The sequence below is a fragment of the Chenopodium quinoa genome, unplaced genomic scaffold (genome assembly GCF_001683475.1).
Source record: "Chenopodium quinoa cultivar QQ74 unplaced genomic scaffold, ASM168347v1, whole genome shotgun sequence".
Lineage (NCBI taxonomy): Eukaryota > Viridiplantae > Streptophyta > Magnoliopsida > Caryophyllales > Amaranthaceae > Chenopodium > Chenopodium quinoa.
In genome coordinates, this window is record NW_018744501.1 from 735,495 (window position 1) to 753,176 (window position 17,682).

General features: G+C 38.2%; 1 protein-coding gene and 1 pseudogene across 1 annotated transcript; both read right to left on the reverse strand.

Moving 5' to 3' along the window:
• LOC110697899 overlaps positions 1-17,682 on the reverse strand; it is a 70,455-nt pseudogene that overhangs the window by 50,178 nt on the left and 2,595 nt on the right.
• LOC110697801 (serine/threonine-protein phosphatase 7 long form homolog) lies at positions 3,516-4,555 on the reverse strand. The gene is made up of 2 exons (XM_021875181.1): positions 4,048-4,555; positions 3,516-3,966 (listed from the first exon to the last, which is right to left on the reverse strand). Exons 1-2 carry the CDS (start codon positions 4,477-4,479, stop codon positions 3,523-3,525), a joined length of 876 nt encoding a protein of 291 aa, XP_021730873.1. The 5' UTR covers positions 4,480-4,555; the 3' UTR covers positions 3,516-3,522.

The window sequence follows — 17,682 nt, forward strand, 5'->3', positions numbered from 1 at the left end:
CTTGGCCGGCTGTCTCGCCTTGGTTATCCCCTTGGAGAACGCAAAAGGTTGTTCTCCAAGTTTTAGCAGACGGAGTTGCCAGTCCAGTGGCTGAACATTATATACCGCCTGACCACCAAAGAGAACATGCAGCAGGTAAGGCTGGGCAAACAGCCTGTATGGCTGTTGGGGCACATACGGGACTGACCCTATCATCTGAGGACCTGTATGGACGGATGGGCCACCTGACAGGCTCTCCTGTGCAGATTGAGAATACCTCATCGAGGTATTCTTGAAGCTGTCAGGGAAAGTCGACGTTGAAACTGAGTCTGACAGTTGCTGGTTTCTCCTTTGCTCAATAATAAGTCGAGCATTAGAGATAGTCTTCTTGCTGCCATCCGGCTGTGTATGCCGGATGGCCTTCCTTTTCCCCGGCTCGGGGAAGCGGAACTTGGTCTAATCAATCGAAGGCCGGGTCCCCTCCTTTTTTTTGGGTGCGGAGTGGGCTCCTTATCCTTGACCGATTTAGCCTTCTCAGAGCGTAAGGGCTTCTTGGCTGCTTGACCCTTGCTGGGACCAGCCGTCCTCTTGGAGAGTAGGTCCTTCATCTCTCCCTTGAAACTTGTCATGAATTTCATGAACTTATTACCCCGCTCCTTGTTGTCTTTGGAACGGATGCGCCTTGTAATGAGGGATCCATCTGCGGCCGTATATGTTTCGACCTCTGGATCTTCATCCGTATCATGGTCTAAAAAGACCTCAGCCGTAGGCTGCTTTTCTATAGGAGGCGGTACAGTCTCTTAAGAAACCATCTTAGAGGTACTCTCCCCACAGATGGCGCCAAAATATTTCGGGGTTTTTTGTGTCCTACGGGAGAGTTACGTCACTAAGACTGGATTCCCTGCCGGATGTACCTGCAAAACAACAAAAGCTCCTGTTGGTAGGAGTTCCGCCTCAGACGATCAAGTTAGAACCGATCGAAGTAAGGTAAAAAGTGCGGAAAGTAAAAGTAGATCTTCTCGGATCCCGAGATCAGGTGTTTTCTCTGATGTGAGAGAATTAATTGTGTTGTAATAAATGACGTGTCCCCAAATGGGGTAAATCTCCCTATTTATAGGGTCATTGGTAAATGTGCCCTTATGTCATTTTGACCTAGATTGGTGGGTTGCGCCGCTTTGCGGCTTTCTCGGGAATTGGGCCCTAAAGTCCATCTTTTTCCCTTCTAATTAGGAAGGACACATGTCAGCGGTGGTTGGTCCTATATGGACCTTTCCTAGACTTCTATGTGTCAACTTTTTATTAGGCCACGTGGCTTAGGGTTTTTACCCAAATCAGTAGCTAACAAGGAGATTTAATGCCAATAGATGTTGATGTTGATTTTGATGTTGATGATGATAGTGTCTTTGGTATAGAAGGGGGTGCCGATTGCATGAAAAACCTTAGAGAAGTGGCAAAAAGATTAGAGGGGATAAGTAGGTATGTGATGAACGAGTTGGATAGGTTCTTACATGAATGCATAGGGCCGTAGGAAGAAGAACTAAATGCATTAACTTGGTGGGGTATTAATGGTCATCGCTATCCGGTTCTTAAGTGCATGGCACGTGACATCCTAGCAGTCCCACTGTCTACAGTTGCGTCTGAATCCGCTTTTAGTACGGGAGGTTGTACTCTAGATCCATTTCGGAGCTCTCTAACACCTAAGGTAAAATCTGAATATATAGAATTTGCTGTCTTCCTTGAATTTGTCTATCACTGTTATTTATTAAATCAATTTCCTTAACATTTTCTAATTTGTGAATTTACATGTTTTGAATTTTGATGGGTTTTAGTGTTTGCTGATCTATTCATCTTATATTCAAAGAATGATGCTTGCTGACTAATTTCTCTCTTACACTCTAATTTAACTGCTTGTGTTGTTTCACTGTTCTTATGCCCTGTTCTTAGTTGTTATTACTGCTGCATTCCTTTAATTCAGCTTTATGCATAATGAAAGAGTATCTTATATATTGTTAGTGTTATACTGGTTGCCTGACTATGTTTGAATTTTCCTTTTTTAGGGTATATTGGTTGGGGACTTAGGGACTTAATCTGGTTTGTATGGTATGGGATTCACATGTTCTGCTGTCTTGAAGTAGTAAACTGGTGTATTCCACTTCCTTCCACTAGATAATAGCTTCTGAGAGCAGTAAATTTTGTTGGTGTCTATGCTGGTGTTTGCAAGGTTGAGGACTTAAGGTTTCCTTTGGGTCTATGCTTTTCATCAAATATATATAAATATATATATTGGGCCACATCCAGATAAGGTTTCTATGGAGGAACGTGTATTGCTCTTCTTTGTTTTGTTTTGCTGACTCTGTAATCTGCTGATGAATCAGAGGTGGGTTTGGTTTGTTTCCAATATCATTCTAGATCTTACCTTGCCCTCTAGTTTGGGCATTGCATGGTTCCACCAGACTCCAACCATTAACTGCCTTTTCCCTCAGTTTTCCTCCGGGTGGGCTTTGGTTGTGTTGCATCAATGCAACCAGGCTTGGTGGGGTAGAATGTCAGGTTATTGTGAAATGTCAACCTGCTGTTGCTACTTACTGAATCAGGTTCTGCTCTATTTGTTTATTTCATCCAAAGTTCTTTTGTACTCCTGTTGTATCAAGTAATTGTATAACTAAAATTTCGAGTGAAGATGTATTAATGCATTTTATGACTGAAATTTCAAGTGTTTCAGTGTACTGATGAATGTCTGCTTCAAAGACAATTTCTGAGATGTGGACTAGGTTTTTTTTTTTTTTTTTTTGGTAGGAAATCTATGCTGCAAAGATGTTAGTTAATTCTGAATTAAGTAATTGTTGTCTTTGTATTAAGATGGTTCAAGCCCTTATTTGTTCACAAGATTGGTTAAGAGCAAAGGGATTGTCAATTATTGATGTAGAGGAAACTTTGAAAGAGTTAGAGGAAATCGAGAAAGGTAGTTATGTTATTTATTGAGCTCTTTCCCAAATTAAAGTCAAGAAGAACCGCAATTCCCAAATTGCAGCCAAAGTTTTAAGTTTTCCCATTCTACCGTCCACGTAAGCACTGGTTAAAAAACCGGTTTTTTTTTTTCCGGTCCAGGGTAAACCGCTACTTGAAGTAGCGGTTTCTTTGCAATAAACCGCCACTTCAAGTAGCGGTTTCTTAGTTTAAAACCGCTACTTGAAGTAGCGGTTTGTTTACAAAAAACCGCTATTTAATGTAGCGGTTTATTTTGGAAAACCGCTACATCAAGTAGCGGTTTACTTTGAAAAACCGCTACTTGAAGTAGCGGTTTACCCTGGACTGGTTTTTTTTTCAAACTTGCATAATCACTCAAAAAAAAAACCTGCAAGTTGTGTACCTGTAAAACATGAGATATATAGCATATTTTCAACACAACCACCATAAATAACAAGTTTATGAAGATCTAAGGAAGTCGAAATTGCAAAGTCGAATATTTTTCAATTGATTAAATATAACAAAATCCAATTCTAAGCATTTACAAAAAAATTAGTTTAGTTCCAAAATATGCACTTAGCTCGGGCGTTGCTTCTTCCCATGAGGTGACGATGAAGATGATGCAGCTGTCTCCTCTGGAATGTCATCCAGGCAAACTCCAACCCCAGACGTAGTGTTGCTACGCCGTCGGTTTCTCTGATACTGGCGATGCACTAGTGGAGGAGATGTCATGATAGTATGCTGAGAAGGAGTCGGTGGACGGAAGGCACGTGCTGAATGGCCTCCACGATGAGGTGGTGGTCTGATCGGCATAGTGTGCACAGTAGAAGATGAAGACGTGGACGGTCGAGGCTGCTGAATAAGGTGTGACTGCCCCACCCTAGACAAGGTTTGGCCACAAAATGATGTAAAACCCTGCATCGTCTGTATGGCAAATGGTATAGCCGTCTCTGGTGGCAAGTGGGAGATGGTCTCAGTAGCTCCCGATAGCTGGACGTGCAAATCAGCAAATGCATGTGCCTACATTTAAGTGTAGTTTTAATGTTAGTAAAATGAAATCAAAAACGTAAGAACTAGATTGAAATGAAGTGAAGTTCATACAAGCAGGAGGTCAGAGGTAGCTGGCTGGTAATGACTCGGGGGGCGCTCCTGCGAAGGTGGAGTAATGACCAGTCTCGTGATGCGACGGTACCAAGCCATGTACTCTGTCATGGCCGGGGAAGAAGTCCCAGTGAACGGGTATCCCTGGACGACTAATGCCTCTCGTCGACTCCACTCGTGTACATGGTCCGAATGCCGAATCTCCCAATTACGCTGTCCCCTTCGATCCTTCCTGTGTAGAGCAACGTCCGTGTCTACATCCTGTGGGATCGGCTGGTCTAACCCGAACTGACGAAGGACTCGGTCTGGGAGGTGGAACTCAACGACGTCAAAGCATATCAGAGGTGCCCGTGAACGCCAAATGTGCATGTCTGAGCGACAAATCTCCGGAAGTCGATCCATCACCGCCTCAGTATATGGCTGCCAAATCATCTAATTCCCAAAACAAGTATGTCAACATGTATATGACTAACATAATGGAAGAAATACAATGCACAAAAAAAAAGAAACACCGATTGTACCTGGTCCTCGCGCTGATGGTCAAACGCATCTCTGTAGTATGGTAGTCCAGAAGCAGTATGCGCACACGATAGATGGACACGTAACCACCTGTAAAGACATGTTAATAATAATTCTTGAAAGATAGAATTGTAAGAACATGAACTTGAAGCAAACATTGTACCTGCACGCCAAAGGGTCAACACCTCGCTGATGCTGAGTCCCCAAAATGTCATCCTCAGCCTCAGGGTCCTCCTGTGGCGGATCTCGAGGCCTCCTAATGTATGGTCGGCCAATAGTAATATGCTCCCACGACCACAACTGTAGTAGGATGAGCGGGCCTCCAATCTGTCTTGAATCTCGCTGACATCCTCGACATAGCTGCCGATACAAAAAACCAAGAGTCGCACTCCCCCAGCTGTAGGTCGAAGCTGTCCCCCAGTCTCGAAGGAACGGCAAGTAGTAGAGTGACACAGCATCGCCACTCTTGTCGGCGAACAGAATAGATCCCATGAGAGTGAGAATGTAAGCACGGCTATGGCACTGAACTGTCAAGTCATCAGCTCCCTCTGGCATCTGTGAGAAGTGACGTCTGAGCCACGTCAACTTCAAAGTAGATCCCTCCAGAAACGGCTTACCGTTATCATCATGGCCAGGTCGAACACCCAGCAACTCCTCAACTAGGTCATGCCATCCCTCAAATGGAGGTCCAATGACAGGAGGGCCGTGCACTCTCAGACCTAACAGGACAGAGACATCCTGTAAAGTAATGGTGGCCTCACCTACCACTAGGTGGAAAGTATGTGTCTCCTGCCTCCACCTCTCAACCAACGCCGTAAGAAGAGATCGATCAAGCAAAAACCCTCCTCCCAAAATCCTATGTACACCGTAAAACCCAGCAAGCCTAACGTACTCTAGTACTCCGCCATCTACCCTCCACTCACGTCCCACGCTGACCATATGCTCCCTAACTGAGAGAACTCTATCAGCTACGCCACTCCAAACATCGTGGCTCCTATAGGAAGTCTGCAAGCGTAGAACAGATGGATCAACTGGGCCTGGACGAATCACCGGCTCCATGGGACCTACACGATAACAAAAAATTGAATTAATGTTAAGCGTTCGAGAAAAAACATAAATATTAAACAAGAATATATAATTAATCATGTTACCCAGATGATCCAAATCCACCAATAAGAGTAGGACATGCTCTCTTGTAGGTTATTTGGAATCCATCAAATTTCTCTTTCACAAGTTGCACCATTGTCTTGATTTTCAATGAAGGATCAACGCGAATGACATCTAGAAGAGCATTGCAAACGAACTCGGAAGTCAGTAGCTTATGATCTCCCGAGTCGATGTCACCAACACAGTTACTTGCATGAGGGCCGTTGTACCTCACAATTTTAAACGTAGAGAGTGTTGGATCTTTCACTCCTCTAAGCCTCCACGAACAACTACATTGTTCTTTCCTCTTGCACTCAACAACATATTTCTCTGGCTCTGCCTCCACAACTCGAATTGTTTGATTTCTAGCTATGGAGTAAGATTTCACAGCATCTTTCAGTTGTTGCAATGAGTCAAACTGCTGACCAACCTCAAATTCTCCCCCATTGTTATATGTCTCATTTCCTAACCAAGACATCCATGAGTTATTCAAACGAGGATCAACTTGCGCCACTTCATTGAAGTCTGAAGTGGGGGCGCTTCCTTTAATTGCCTTATCACGAGCTTCAATTACCTCTTCATCATCATCTTCATCAGTGTCATTCATCTCTGCATCGCCAAATACATCAACATTGTTTGGGTCAAGAGAATCAAGAATGCCTTGTGGTTGTGTGCTTGTCGAGGTTCCAACATTAGGCGATGAGGCCGGAGACCTAAACTGTGAGAGATGGTCATTGACATAATGTGGATCAACAAGCATTCTTGTGAATGACCCTATGCCCACACTTTGAACACCAGTGGAAAACGGTTGATCCACACTACCAAAAAAATCCATCCCCGGAAAGGAACCAGTGTTAGTTTGCACAACTGGCTCCTTTGGAACTTGTTCAATGAACAATTGCATTGCAACAGAAGAACTCTGAGTCACAGCAATCCACATAGCTCTAACAGCGTTGTCGTCATTTAACGGAATTGCAACATATGCCCCAGCCATAGGATAACGCATAACCACCTTCAACTCCACACCTCTAGGATCAACACTCAATTCTTCATATAGCTTGTTCAGAACTTGTGAATATGTCATCGCAGAATGTACAAACACAAATTTTTGATTCCCACCCCTATACGTTATATCGCTATCTTTGTGGACAATTTCTCCACCCCAATAGCAATATAGAGGGTAGTTCGGAACCTCCATGTTTCATTCTAGAAAAGACCATTATTAATCAAAGATATTAGATTGCAAAAATTCATTAACAGTGTGGCAATGTCCTAACATCAAGCAAGCAAACTACACAATTATAGCAACCTAAACTGAGCTATGAAGGTCTTAATACCTCTTGAAGCTCAACATGGGCATAAGTCATGACTACATGTACTTTGAGCTCATGTACTTTGTGTATAGAAGCTCTATTTTCACTTTCAAAATCAGCAATTATAGCAACCTAAACTGAGTAATGTGATCGAAACCATTAATAATTCTACAAGGGTTATATGTAAGGTAAGTAAATCAACAACAACAACCAAAACCAACCACAAACATACATACAATTCTGAAACTCAATAACAACAACAATAAACAAGAACACTAACAACAACAACACAACCAAAACCGAAACTCAATAACAACAACAATAAACAAGAACACTAACAACAACAACACAACCAAAACCGAAACTCAATAACAACAACAATAAACAAGAACACTAACAACAACAACACAACCAAAACCAACAACAACAACACATACATACAATTCTGAAACTCAATAACAACAACAAACTCAATAACAACAACAAACCCAATAACTGAATACAAAAAATAATTAGGGCACTTACCACAAACAAGAAGATCAGCACGTTTCTTCTGAAATTAGCGAAGCCGACCACTAAAGTCGAACCCTCGGCGTCAACAGCGGCGGCCTTCGTTGCTGAGGAATGCTCCGGCGGCGTCGGTGGATTCCTTGGCTGCGCCGGCTTCCGTTGAAGGAGGTGTGATTTTGGTGGAAGGCGTGGATGGGATTTTGGTGAGAAGACGAAAATGAAAGAGGAAAGTGAAATCGGGAAATTATACCTGCTAGAAAACCGCTACTTGAAGTAGCGGTTTATTAAACAAAAACCGCTACTTGAAGTAGCGGTTTATTAAAAAGAAACCGCTACATGAAGTAGCGGTTTATTAGTAAAAACCGCTACTTCAGGTAGCGGTTTTGCTGTACACCGGATTTAAAATTTCTTCCCCCTGAACCGGTGACGTGGACGGTACTTTGGGAATTCTTAAAACTTTGGCTGCAATTTGGGAATTGCGGTTCTTCTTGACTTTAATTTGGGAAAGAGCTCTTATTTATTAGCACTTTTACTTTTTTTTTTTTATTATTACTTATTAATTATTAATACAATCTAATATAATCTATTTTCGTTTTGATTTAGATGTGCAATCTGGCGATGTAGACAATGAAGTCATTTTTGTAGGCTCGTTGGTTTGATTCGTTTGAAGCGTGTGATTGAAGGGAGATAATATAAGGGATCAAGCATGTAATCTAATATAATCTATTTTGGACTTTATGTAACTTGTTAAATATGTTTTATACTATGTTTTGATGTATATAATAAGTAGATCAAAATAGGTCCAAAAACAAGTTCAAAACAGGTCCAAATACAAGTTCAAAATAGGTCCAAAATAGGCCTTTATAAAGAAAGAAAATCAAACCGGTCTAAATAAGTCCAAACCTAGACCGGACCTGAATTTTCAGGTCTGGACCGAAACCGGACCGGTAGATTCAGGTCCATTACCAGTCCGCGTAAACCGGTTCAGGTCCAGTCCGGTCCGGTTCTGGACCGGTGTTCACTCCTAACTACGAGGGTCGATTGAATGAGGGTCGATTTTATTTTTGAATAAGGTAACCAGTTTAATAAAAAAAATAAAATAAAAAATTCTAAGTGTTACAACCAAGTGATACCTAATATCAAAGTGTTACATAATATTAAAGTGTTACGTAAAAATCAAATAATCATGATTTTGTTAAAGTATTACCTATGGGTGTTACTTAAGCCCAATTTTGTAGTAGTGTAGGGAATCAGTAAGTAAAATAGCTTGACCTTCCTGAAAGTTTACACAACTCGTATCTGCAGTCAGACCTTCATTTTGGATGCTTAATTTGCTTGAACTTTTAGGGTGGGCAGTCTTTAAGACTTGGGTTCATATTTATCCCTGAACTTTCTCTATACAGCCGATACTTGACTATGGTCATTAGCAGCAACAAAAGCAGTCAGGTCCTCCATAGGACTCTCAGGGGAATCCGAAGCTGTTTGTAGAAGGGGCCCAACTTGTGTATCAGCTATAACATTCTCCTCAGATAATGGGTGACCATCCTTGGTGTAAGGATTGAAAAGGGGTCACTACGACACCCACAATGTCATACATAAGACAATTAGCTAACAATCCAATCCAATTAACCCAAATTTTCACACGACCAAATCAACACATATAAAAACAGCAATAACACAGTAGCAAAACCAACAATAATAGGAAAAAATGATAACAAATAACCCACGAATTATACGTGAAAAACCCCTTCGATGTGAAAGATAAAAATCACGGGACTGTTTAAGGAGTCCACCCTATAATTCTCTTATTGATTATTGAGGGAAAAAGAACCCCAAATCAGTCTACAAAGGATTCACAACCCACCAACAATCACCAAACAATAAGAGATCAAAAATAGAGAACAAAAGGTGTAAAATTCAGCTAAAAATGCCAGGTCCGTTCAGCAGCAATTCTGACCAAACCAAAGATCAAAACAACGATAAGACCGTCCAAAATGAAGCATTTGATGTAAAAAAACAAGCTTTCCAAATTTGAGCACGATCCAAAGGAGGAATGTTTGGCAACAAACAGTTTTGCTCTCTTGCATTTTCTAATTTTGTGCATGTCAGCTACTACTTTGACTCACCCTTACTTTTACCAAGGGTTACCAACACAAGGCTTACTCAAGAAGCGACAAGTTAATTCCAAAATTGGACTTACCCCAGACAAGTAAAATGTCATTTAATGGACCAAGTAAATGGACCAAAGTAAAAACACATTTTACTGCCACTTGGGCTGGACCCATCACGCTTGGCTGCTCGTGCAAGCTTTGCTCTCCTGTTGTTCAACCTGTTTACAAGAAACACCACCTAAATAAATTTTAACTTATACGTAACTATGGATATTTATGGTCAAAGACGTACATGAAATATCGCGCAAATAGAAAGTAAGTCGAACTTTCGAGAACAGAGGAAGTAACTTAATTGCTTAATATTCTATATAAAAATTTGTACCCATATTTTCTTATAGCTATCTATTTGACTTTTGAGCTGAAAATTTGTGTGGTTAATCTTATCTAGTATGTGATTGAATATCTTTATTTGTTCTAGTAGAAAAATCACAAAATCATCAATCATAATTTCTTGATTGATCTTTTTTTTTTTTTTTTTTTTTTTTTTTTTTTTTTTTTGGCGGGGGAAAGCAAATTACAGAAAAAAAAACAAGATTACATTCTTATTGTGTAGTTAGGTCCTGACTGAAGAAGTCCATATGAAGGTATCGATGGGCTTAGAAGCACTTTCATACTTTGTTTGGATTGAAGGAAATGGAGGAAAAAGAAGGGAAGGGAAATGAAGGGATGAATTATCTTTCATTTGGATAATAAATGGGGAAGGAAGGAGATTGGAGGGGAGAAAAATGGAGGGATCAAATTGTAGAATTTGATCTCTCCAACAATGAAGAGATTTGAATGGAAACCTCATTTTTTATTTTTTTTATGTTTTTTTTTTTTTTTTTTTTTCCCTCCTCTCCCTTTCTCTTCCCTTTGCTTCTTTTCTTTTCCATCATTTTATCCAAACACAACATCAAAGTTTAAAATAAGAATCTGCATATGGCATATCTACACATACCTAGGCTTCTCTAACGGAAATTACACCTTTGTTAACTAAGAAATGCAAAGCTTAGACATTAATGAAAAGCATTGCTTTCTCAAAATATAGTCTATCGAGGATTTATCAGATACGGATACATAGCAGATAGCAGATAGCACACGTTATACATTACTTTTTTTCAAGTTCAGATCAAAATTAGAAAAGATAAGTCCAGATCAGATCAGATAAGCAAAAATAAGGTGAATTAAGCATAGCGTAAGCAGCAAGTAAGCAAGCACAGAATATTAAGAGTAAAAACAGGCTACGTAAGGAGGGGCATCATCTTAATAAACTAGCTGAACAACGCAGGATAAAAAAATGAAGAGAAAACAGACATCTCTAAGTTTTAATCAGAAACAAATAATGTAGTCGATAATGTACTAAACCTGAAGGGAAAGTTGGCTCACCAATTTTTTAACTGTAAAGATGTGATTTCTGAACCCTGCAAGGACCAAAGATACGAATCACATATATAAACCATCTATCAAAGCATAATAACATCAAATATTTATTAACAACAACATAGATTGAATTCTCTTACATGTGAACTTAATCTGTTAGCCCATAATTGTAAAGAAGCTATATTCTTATGGATATCAGGTTCATCCTGCAGCACCCTTTCAATTAACGATATTTGTATATCGTTCATTATATTTCTCTTACGTTTACTTACTTGCCTTTCTTCTCCATGTACACTTTCAACCCTTTCATCTTGTTGAACACCTCCAACCACACTTCTATGGAAATGCTCATTTGGCGTAGTATTTTCAGCATCACCAACTTTATCATTGGGGTTCTGTCCTCTTGTAGTAATTTTCTCTGATCCACTTGTCTCTTCACTATGAATCTCCTTATTAGTCCCGACTATACACTCAGCTAAAGCTTTGATAGATTTACCTTTACCCGTCTTCTGATCATGCTTTGCACCATCAGCTTCAGCAATAGCCTCAACGTTGATAATGCAAGAACTGTCCACTCCTGGAAAAGCTGAATTACCTTCTCTCAGGTTAGAGTGTCTGGTCTTATGATCAAAATCAACATTTCCTCGAAGAGAAGCTGTACAGCCTCTCGAATATTGAAGTTCCTAACAACAATTATAACAGCTGTCAAGAATTATGAGCCAAAGATAGGTAGGTCAAGTTTGCAAACAGTTCCATTTCATGTCAAAGATACACATTTATCAGTCCTCTATTGACTTCATAATCAACCAGGCCAATAAGTGACTGCAATCGAAGGAAAAAAAGCCTGCAACAGAAACCAAAAAAAAAAAAAAAAAAAAAAGGAATTTATAATTTATTTAACATAATGTCTTCGTGGTTTATGACTCTTTGCTTTGAGCTAGAATTCATCTCCGCATTGGCATGCTTAACTAAAGATAGCCAAAACAGCACGCAAGGAAGAATTAACATAGATCATCCAGGTTAAAAATTTGTTTGGATGTAGATTAAGAGAATTGATAAAGAAAATAGAAGCACAAGGAGCAAATTCTTGGGTACTAGATCATTCAGCACACTGCATGTAAGACGCCAAATTACCTTAATAGTTGTACATCCTCCTCATTAAGAAAAGTCGGGATTAAGGATTCTGCATGACTTAATAATGAACCTACACAGATTATACCAGGCACTCATAAAATTATGCAGCAGTTATCATATCAAAAACTGAAAGAGGTGGTCAGGGAGTTATAGTTACAGAGATTCTTGCATATAGTAGCAGCTTTATGAGGTGCAGAGATGAATGTAAATCCAGCTTGTGGATCGTGCCAATCCATCTTCAGACGTTCAAGAAACTTGTGAAGAAATAAATTCTTCTCCTGCTCTGTAATTTAGGGTGAAAGCACAAGCTAGATTGTTAACTACAAATAATATAGTAAGTTGAATTTTCAGATGAATGCTTTTGATACACATGAAAAACAAAAAAAAAAAAAAAAAAAAATCGGACTAAGAAATTAACCTTTGCAAATATTAGGCACAAAACAATGAAGATTGGAAATCACTTTAACCAATAGAGAAGTTCGTCGATGGGCATAAGATGCTTGGGCATTGTTGTTTGGAATATAGTTAGATTCATATGTTTTTACATTGATCGTATCTAGTGTTGAAGATGAGTCCAATATCCACCCAGCCATGACGAATGGCTCGTATTCCAGTGAAGCATCTTCTTCCTTTATAGGTAAGTCAGATGAACACCAAATAGCCAAAAACTGTTGGTAAGGAATAGACAAGATCGCTGCCAGCACTTCAGCCTGGACAAAAAATGATGTGCATGACGTGAATAGAGAAAATTAGGCATCAAATGGAATATATAAATACAAAGTGATTTATGAGACAATTAACATAAAAGTATAATAAGTCTGAAACATGTTATATGGCAAATTTGGCCCCTAACTGCAAATAACCGTGTAATGATATGCCAAGTATCAACTGAAAACGATTAAGGGTAGAGGGGACACCATGTGATAAGTGCAGTATTAAACTATTAAATAACTAATAAAACAATACAGCATTGCAAGAGAGCTCACAAAATATGTTGTAATGAAGGAACGAAAATTTGAATCATCAGAGAAGATGTCTGTCAGGCGCAATGCATTGAGCTGCAGAAGCCCCCTTGGATATGTTATACCCGACTGATTCACCAGCAGTTTAAGATCTCTCCTGAGCATGGTCTTCAGTAATGTAATAACCTAGATCAACACATGGATCATTAGTGAAATACCTAGTAGACCCTTGGTTCTGGAAGGCATATGTGACTAAAGTAAATTGCTTTAAAAATAATTGAATGAAAACAACTCAAGTAATGAAGCAGAAATAAATATGATGATATTCAAAACTATAATCTACATCTCCTATTTTTTATATAGAGAATGATTTTTTTTTTTTTTTTCACATGCTATAAACCGAAGTAAAAATGCTGTCAATGAAGCCCAAACTTACAGTAAGAATCTTAAAATAACAACAATATCAACTCATAGAGTCATAGGTAAGTATAATATCAGATATTCTCACAATTTCACCAGTATTGTGCTTTTGTATCACTTAATTTAGTGACCAATTTGAATTGTAAGTTAAAGTTCCATAATGTACAACAAAGGAGAAGAAGGTGATTTTCAAATTCTGTAAAGTTCAAAAAACAATTACTATAACTACCGAAAAATAGGCCACATAACTACGGTTATAGAAAGTAAAAGATGCAGCATATCAACATATACCTTTTTGTATGATGACCATCTTTTAAAAGGGAGTGAATATACATGAAAAACATATGCTTTTCCTCCTATAACTATAGAATACAGAATTGTTCTATTATCACTTACCTCTACAGCAACACACTTTGCAAGCTCCAGGCTTTCTGGAATGCTGGCAACCTCATCCAGATAAGACACGCTTTCTGATTCACAAAGATGCAGCAGCTACAAAAAGCCAATACTTCTTAAGTCAAATCAGTAGCCCTCTTAGCAATTGCAAATCTGAAGTTCACTGGTTAACATTTTCAGCCAAACTACAGGTACTGAACTAACTGAAGTGCGTTTCAAAAAAAAAAAAAAAAAAAAAAAAAAAAAAAAAAAAACCCTAACTGAAGTGCAATTATAAGTCCAATTCTAGAGGATCACTTGGAGAAATCTACACTCTTTGGACTTACAATTGATAGAACTCGAGCTTTTAGCCTAGAAAGAGCAGCTACCACTGCAAGAGGCTCCTTGAGAAATGGTGAGATATTCAATTTCAAGGTAGCTTGAACAAGGCGAAGGACTCCTCCCTTCCCACATAACTCCTACATTGATACAGAATACAAAACTTTGTAAGAAAGATTAAATCATGGGGTCCAATAATTAAAATAATACATATCTGCAAGAAAATAACTTCAAACAAATATCATAAGGATTACAAATGCCTTTTAAGGTACAAGATTTCTTTCTTTTTTCATTCATTTTTTAATAAACTGATGTCTGATCCTTCTAGATTTTACGGTGACCAGCATCTTCACCATAGCTTTCTCTTACCTCCCTTTTACATTTAAATGTCATAACATAAAATTTCACCATGGTCAAAGCTCCCTGGATACCTTGACAAAAAAGTACACTAGAGAAGAACACTGGAAAAAATGAGCCTACTAATCATGCTTTCTTTGCAATATTTAACAACCCAGGAAAACACCCAATGTGACATCAAAGAGAAGCTAGACACACAACGCTATAGCACAGATACCAACTAGCAATTAGTCATTTACATTTAAATGTTTGGACATGCCTCGGCAACCATCAAATCAAAGGAAGCTCATATGTGCCTTCGAAAAGAACACCATAGCTACTTTAGAATGAAAACACAATGTTATGCAATCCTTGTTTCATGTGTAGACATCCTTGCCATATATACATGCAAAATGGTACTTGTTAGATGTGGCTCTACTTTTCAACAATCTACTTCTCCCATCTTTAAAGCCAGCCACTAAGCATAATTGGAAGAGAACAGAATAATATAATGATAATAAACGTTTTTTTAAAAAATATAGAAATAGTGGCAACCTTATTCCTGAGAAGGCATTCTCGAAAAGACTTATTTTGGCATAACGACAGGAGAAACTGCAAAGAAGCCTCACATTGCTGGTAACAGAAGTTGACTGCCTTTTCAGTGCCTAGACTAGAATTTGAGTGAAACTCATTTTCCTCTGCTGACAGCTTTATCTGAAGGAAGTTGATATTCATGCGGACAGCTCCAAAGGCTGCATCTATAAATTTGTCAACCTGTAAAAGAAAGACTTGTTTAGACATTCTTAATGTTAAAGTGTTTAACCACTACTTGTTAAATTATCAGTTGGGTTAAATTATCAGCTTTGAATTGATTAACAACAACAAATTGACGAAGTACAGCATTATACCTTAGGATGTGCTCGGAGAACATAAGTGAGATCACTCCATTGTGACGAAATGCAAGTAGTGAGTAGATACATACTGCAAGGTACAAGTGCCGAGTACAGTAGTGGTATAGCACCAGAAAAACTGTATCCCTAGATCATGCAAGAGAAAATTTCAATTTCACATATCAGTTGCATCATCGAATATTCTAATAAATAAATAAATACAGAACTTCAAAATTGCTTCCTAGAAAACTCCTATTCATTATTTGAAATTTCAGTATATACATCAACTAGTACTAGGAGCGACAAGAAGGCAGGAGGCTGGGATGCACTAACTTAGATTTTCTTTCTAGTTGACTTATATACATTACATATCTTATTGCTGTTGAAATCGGGCCACCAAATGCTTAAGAACATAAGTAGAACATAGACCACAAGTCTTATTAGGACCATAACCCAAAATGAGAATATGGAAAAGATTAAATGGAACAATAAAGAGAGTCTTTGCAGCATTTTGGTCATGATGTAGAATTTTCATGAACATAATTAATCGAGTTAATGAAGGTGGAGAACCTGTTTACAGCAGAAAATGAGTAAATAGAACACCAAATCAAGCAGCTGTTCTGACACTTTCATATCGTCGAGCAAGATCTGTAGAATTAAACAACTGTTAACACACATAAGAACGAGCACAAATTCATATTTATTTGTTCATAAGCCACTCATAGTGAAGCTACTATACAACTTGACCGCAACTCAAAACAGATATAGGATATAGAGTATATTGACTTATTGAGATTCCACATATAATAGAGAAAATACAAGTTCATCTTTGAGATTCCACATATCACATGACATTTTCGTAAATGAAGTTATTGATTTATTTATCAAAATGCCACAGAGATTCTGAGCTTCCTCCCTATAGATCATACTATCATAGGACGAAAATGGAGAAATCATTACCATGCTAACTCAATGTCTTACTGAAATAATCTAAACCGGCTTAGTTTCCCTCCAAAAACTCATTAAAATGAAGGAAGCCTTTTAACAAAAGGATTATTAGGCACCTCTTAAAGTAGTAAGTAAGAACATTTAGATGGGACCAATGGAGTATACAATTGAAAGGTTACATATCAACCAAAAATGTTACTGACCTGTTTAAGCTTAGAGTGTCGAGTAGCTATTTCACATAAAGTATATAAAAGCCGAAGTCCAGATAATAAATATTTCAATGAGGCTTCGTCTCCTTGAGAGGACAAAAGTACAGCAGTAAGGTGCGAAGGAAGGAGTCGAACGAGTTTGTCCATATCAATCTGAAAGAAAAATCCCCTCCATTTAAAAAATGTAGCACATAATTTGGCCCATTTTCAACCTTCGAAAATTTGTCGAAGAGTGGGAAATTTTCAATGTGAAAGAAAAGTCTATACTACGACCCTTAAGTATTGACTTTTCCAAGACGTGTCCCTTTAAGTTGAAAGTTACATACTGTAACCTTCAACTACAATTATGTATCAATGATAACCTTGCTTTTTACCTACATTAACGGTCACCGTGAGTGGGGCCTCCTTTGTATTTTTGATTTTTTTTCTCGATTTACGTGCTAAAAAATGTTCCGCTAAAGTATTTATGGGTCATTTTAAACCATAAGAAATCAAATTGAGCTCAGATTTGGCAAAAAAAAAAAACGTAAAACCCTTGTTTTGTGAATTTTAATTTTAACTGCGGAAATTTGAATTCAAAATCGAGGCTTTTACGTTTTTTTTTGTTTTTTTTTTATTCTTCTTTTTTCAAATCCGAATTCAATTGAATTCAAAAGGGTTAAGGTGACCCCTAAAACCTTTAGCGGAATTTTTTTTTGCATGCAAATTGAGAAAAAAATATTAAAAAATGCAAAATGGGCACATTAACGATAATCGTTAATAGTAGAATAATGGCAAGATCACTATTAGTACATAAGTGTACTTGAAGGTTACACTGTGTAACTTTTAACCGAAGGGAAAAAAAAAATATTGAAAAATCCAATACTTAAGGGTTATAGACTTATAGTGTAAAATAGGCCATGTAGCCTTTCTATAATTGTTTTGTAACGTATGGCACTTGACAAAACCAGTACATATCATGGTACATTTCGATGTAGTCCTACCTTTAATTCTTTATTACAGCT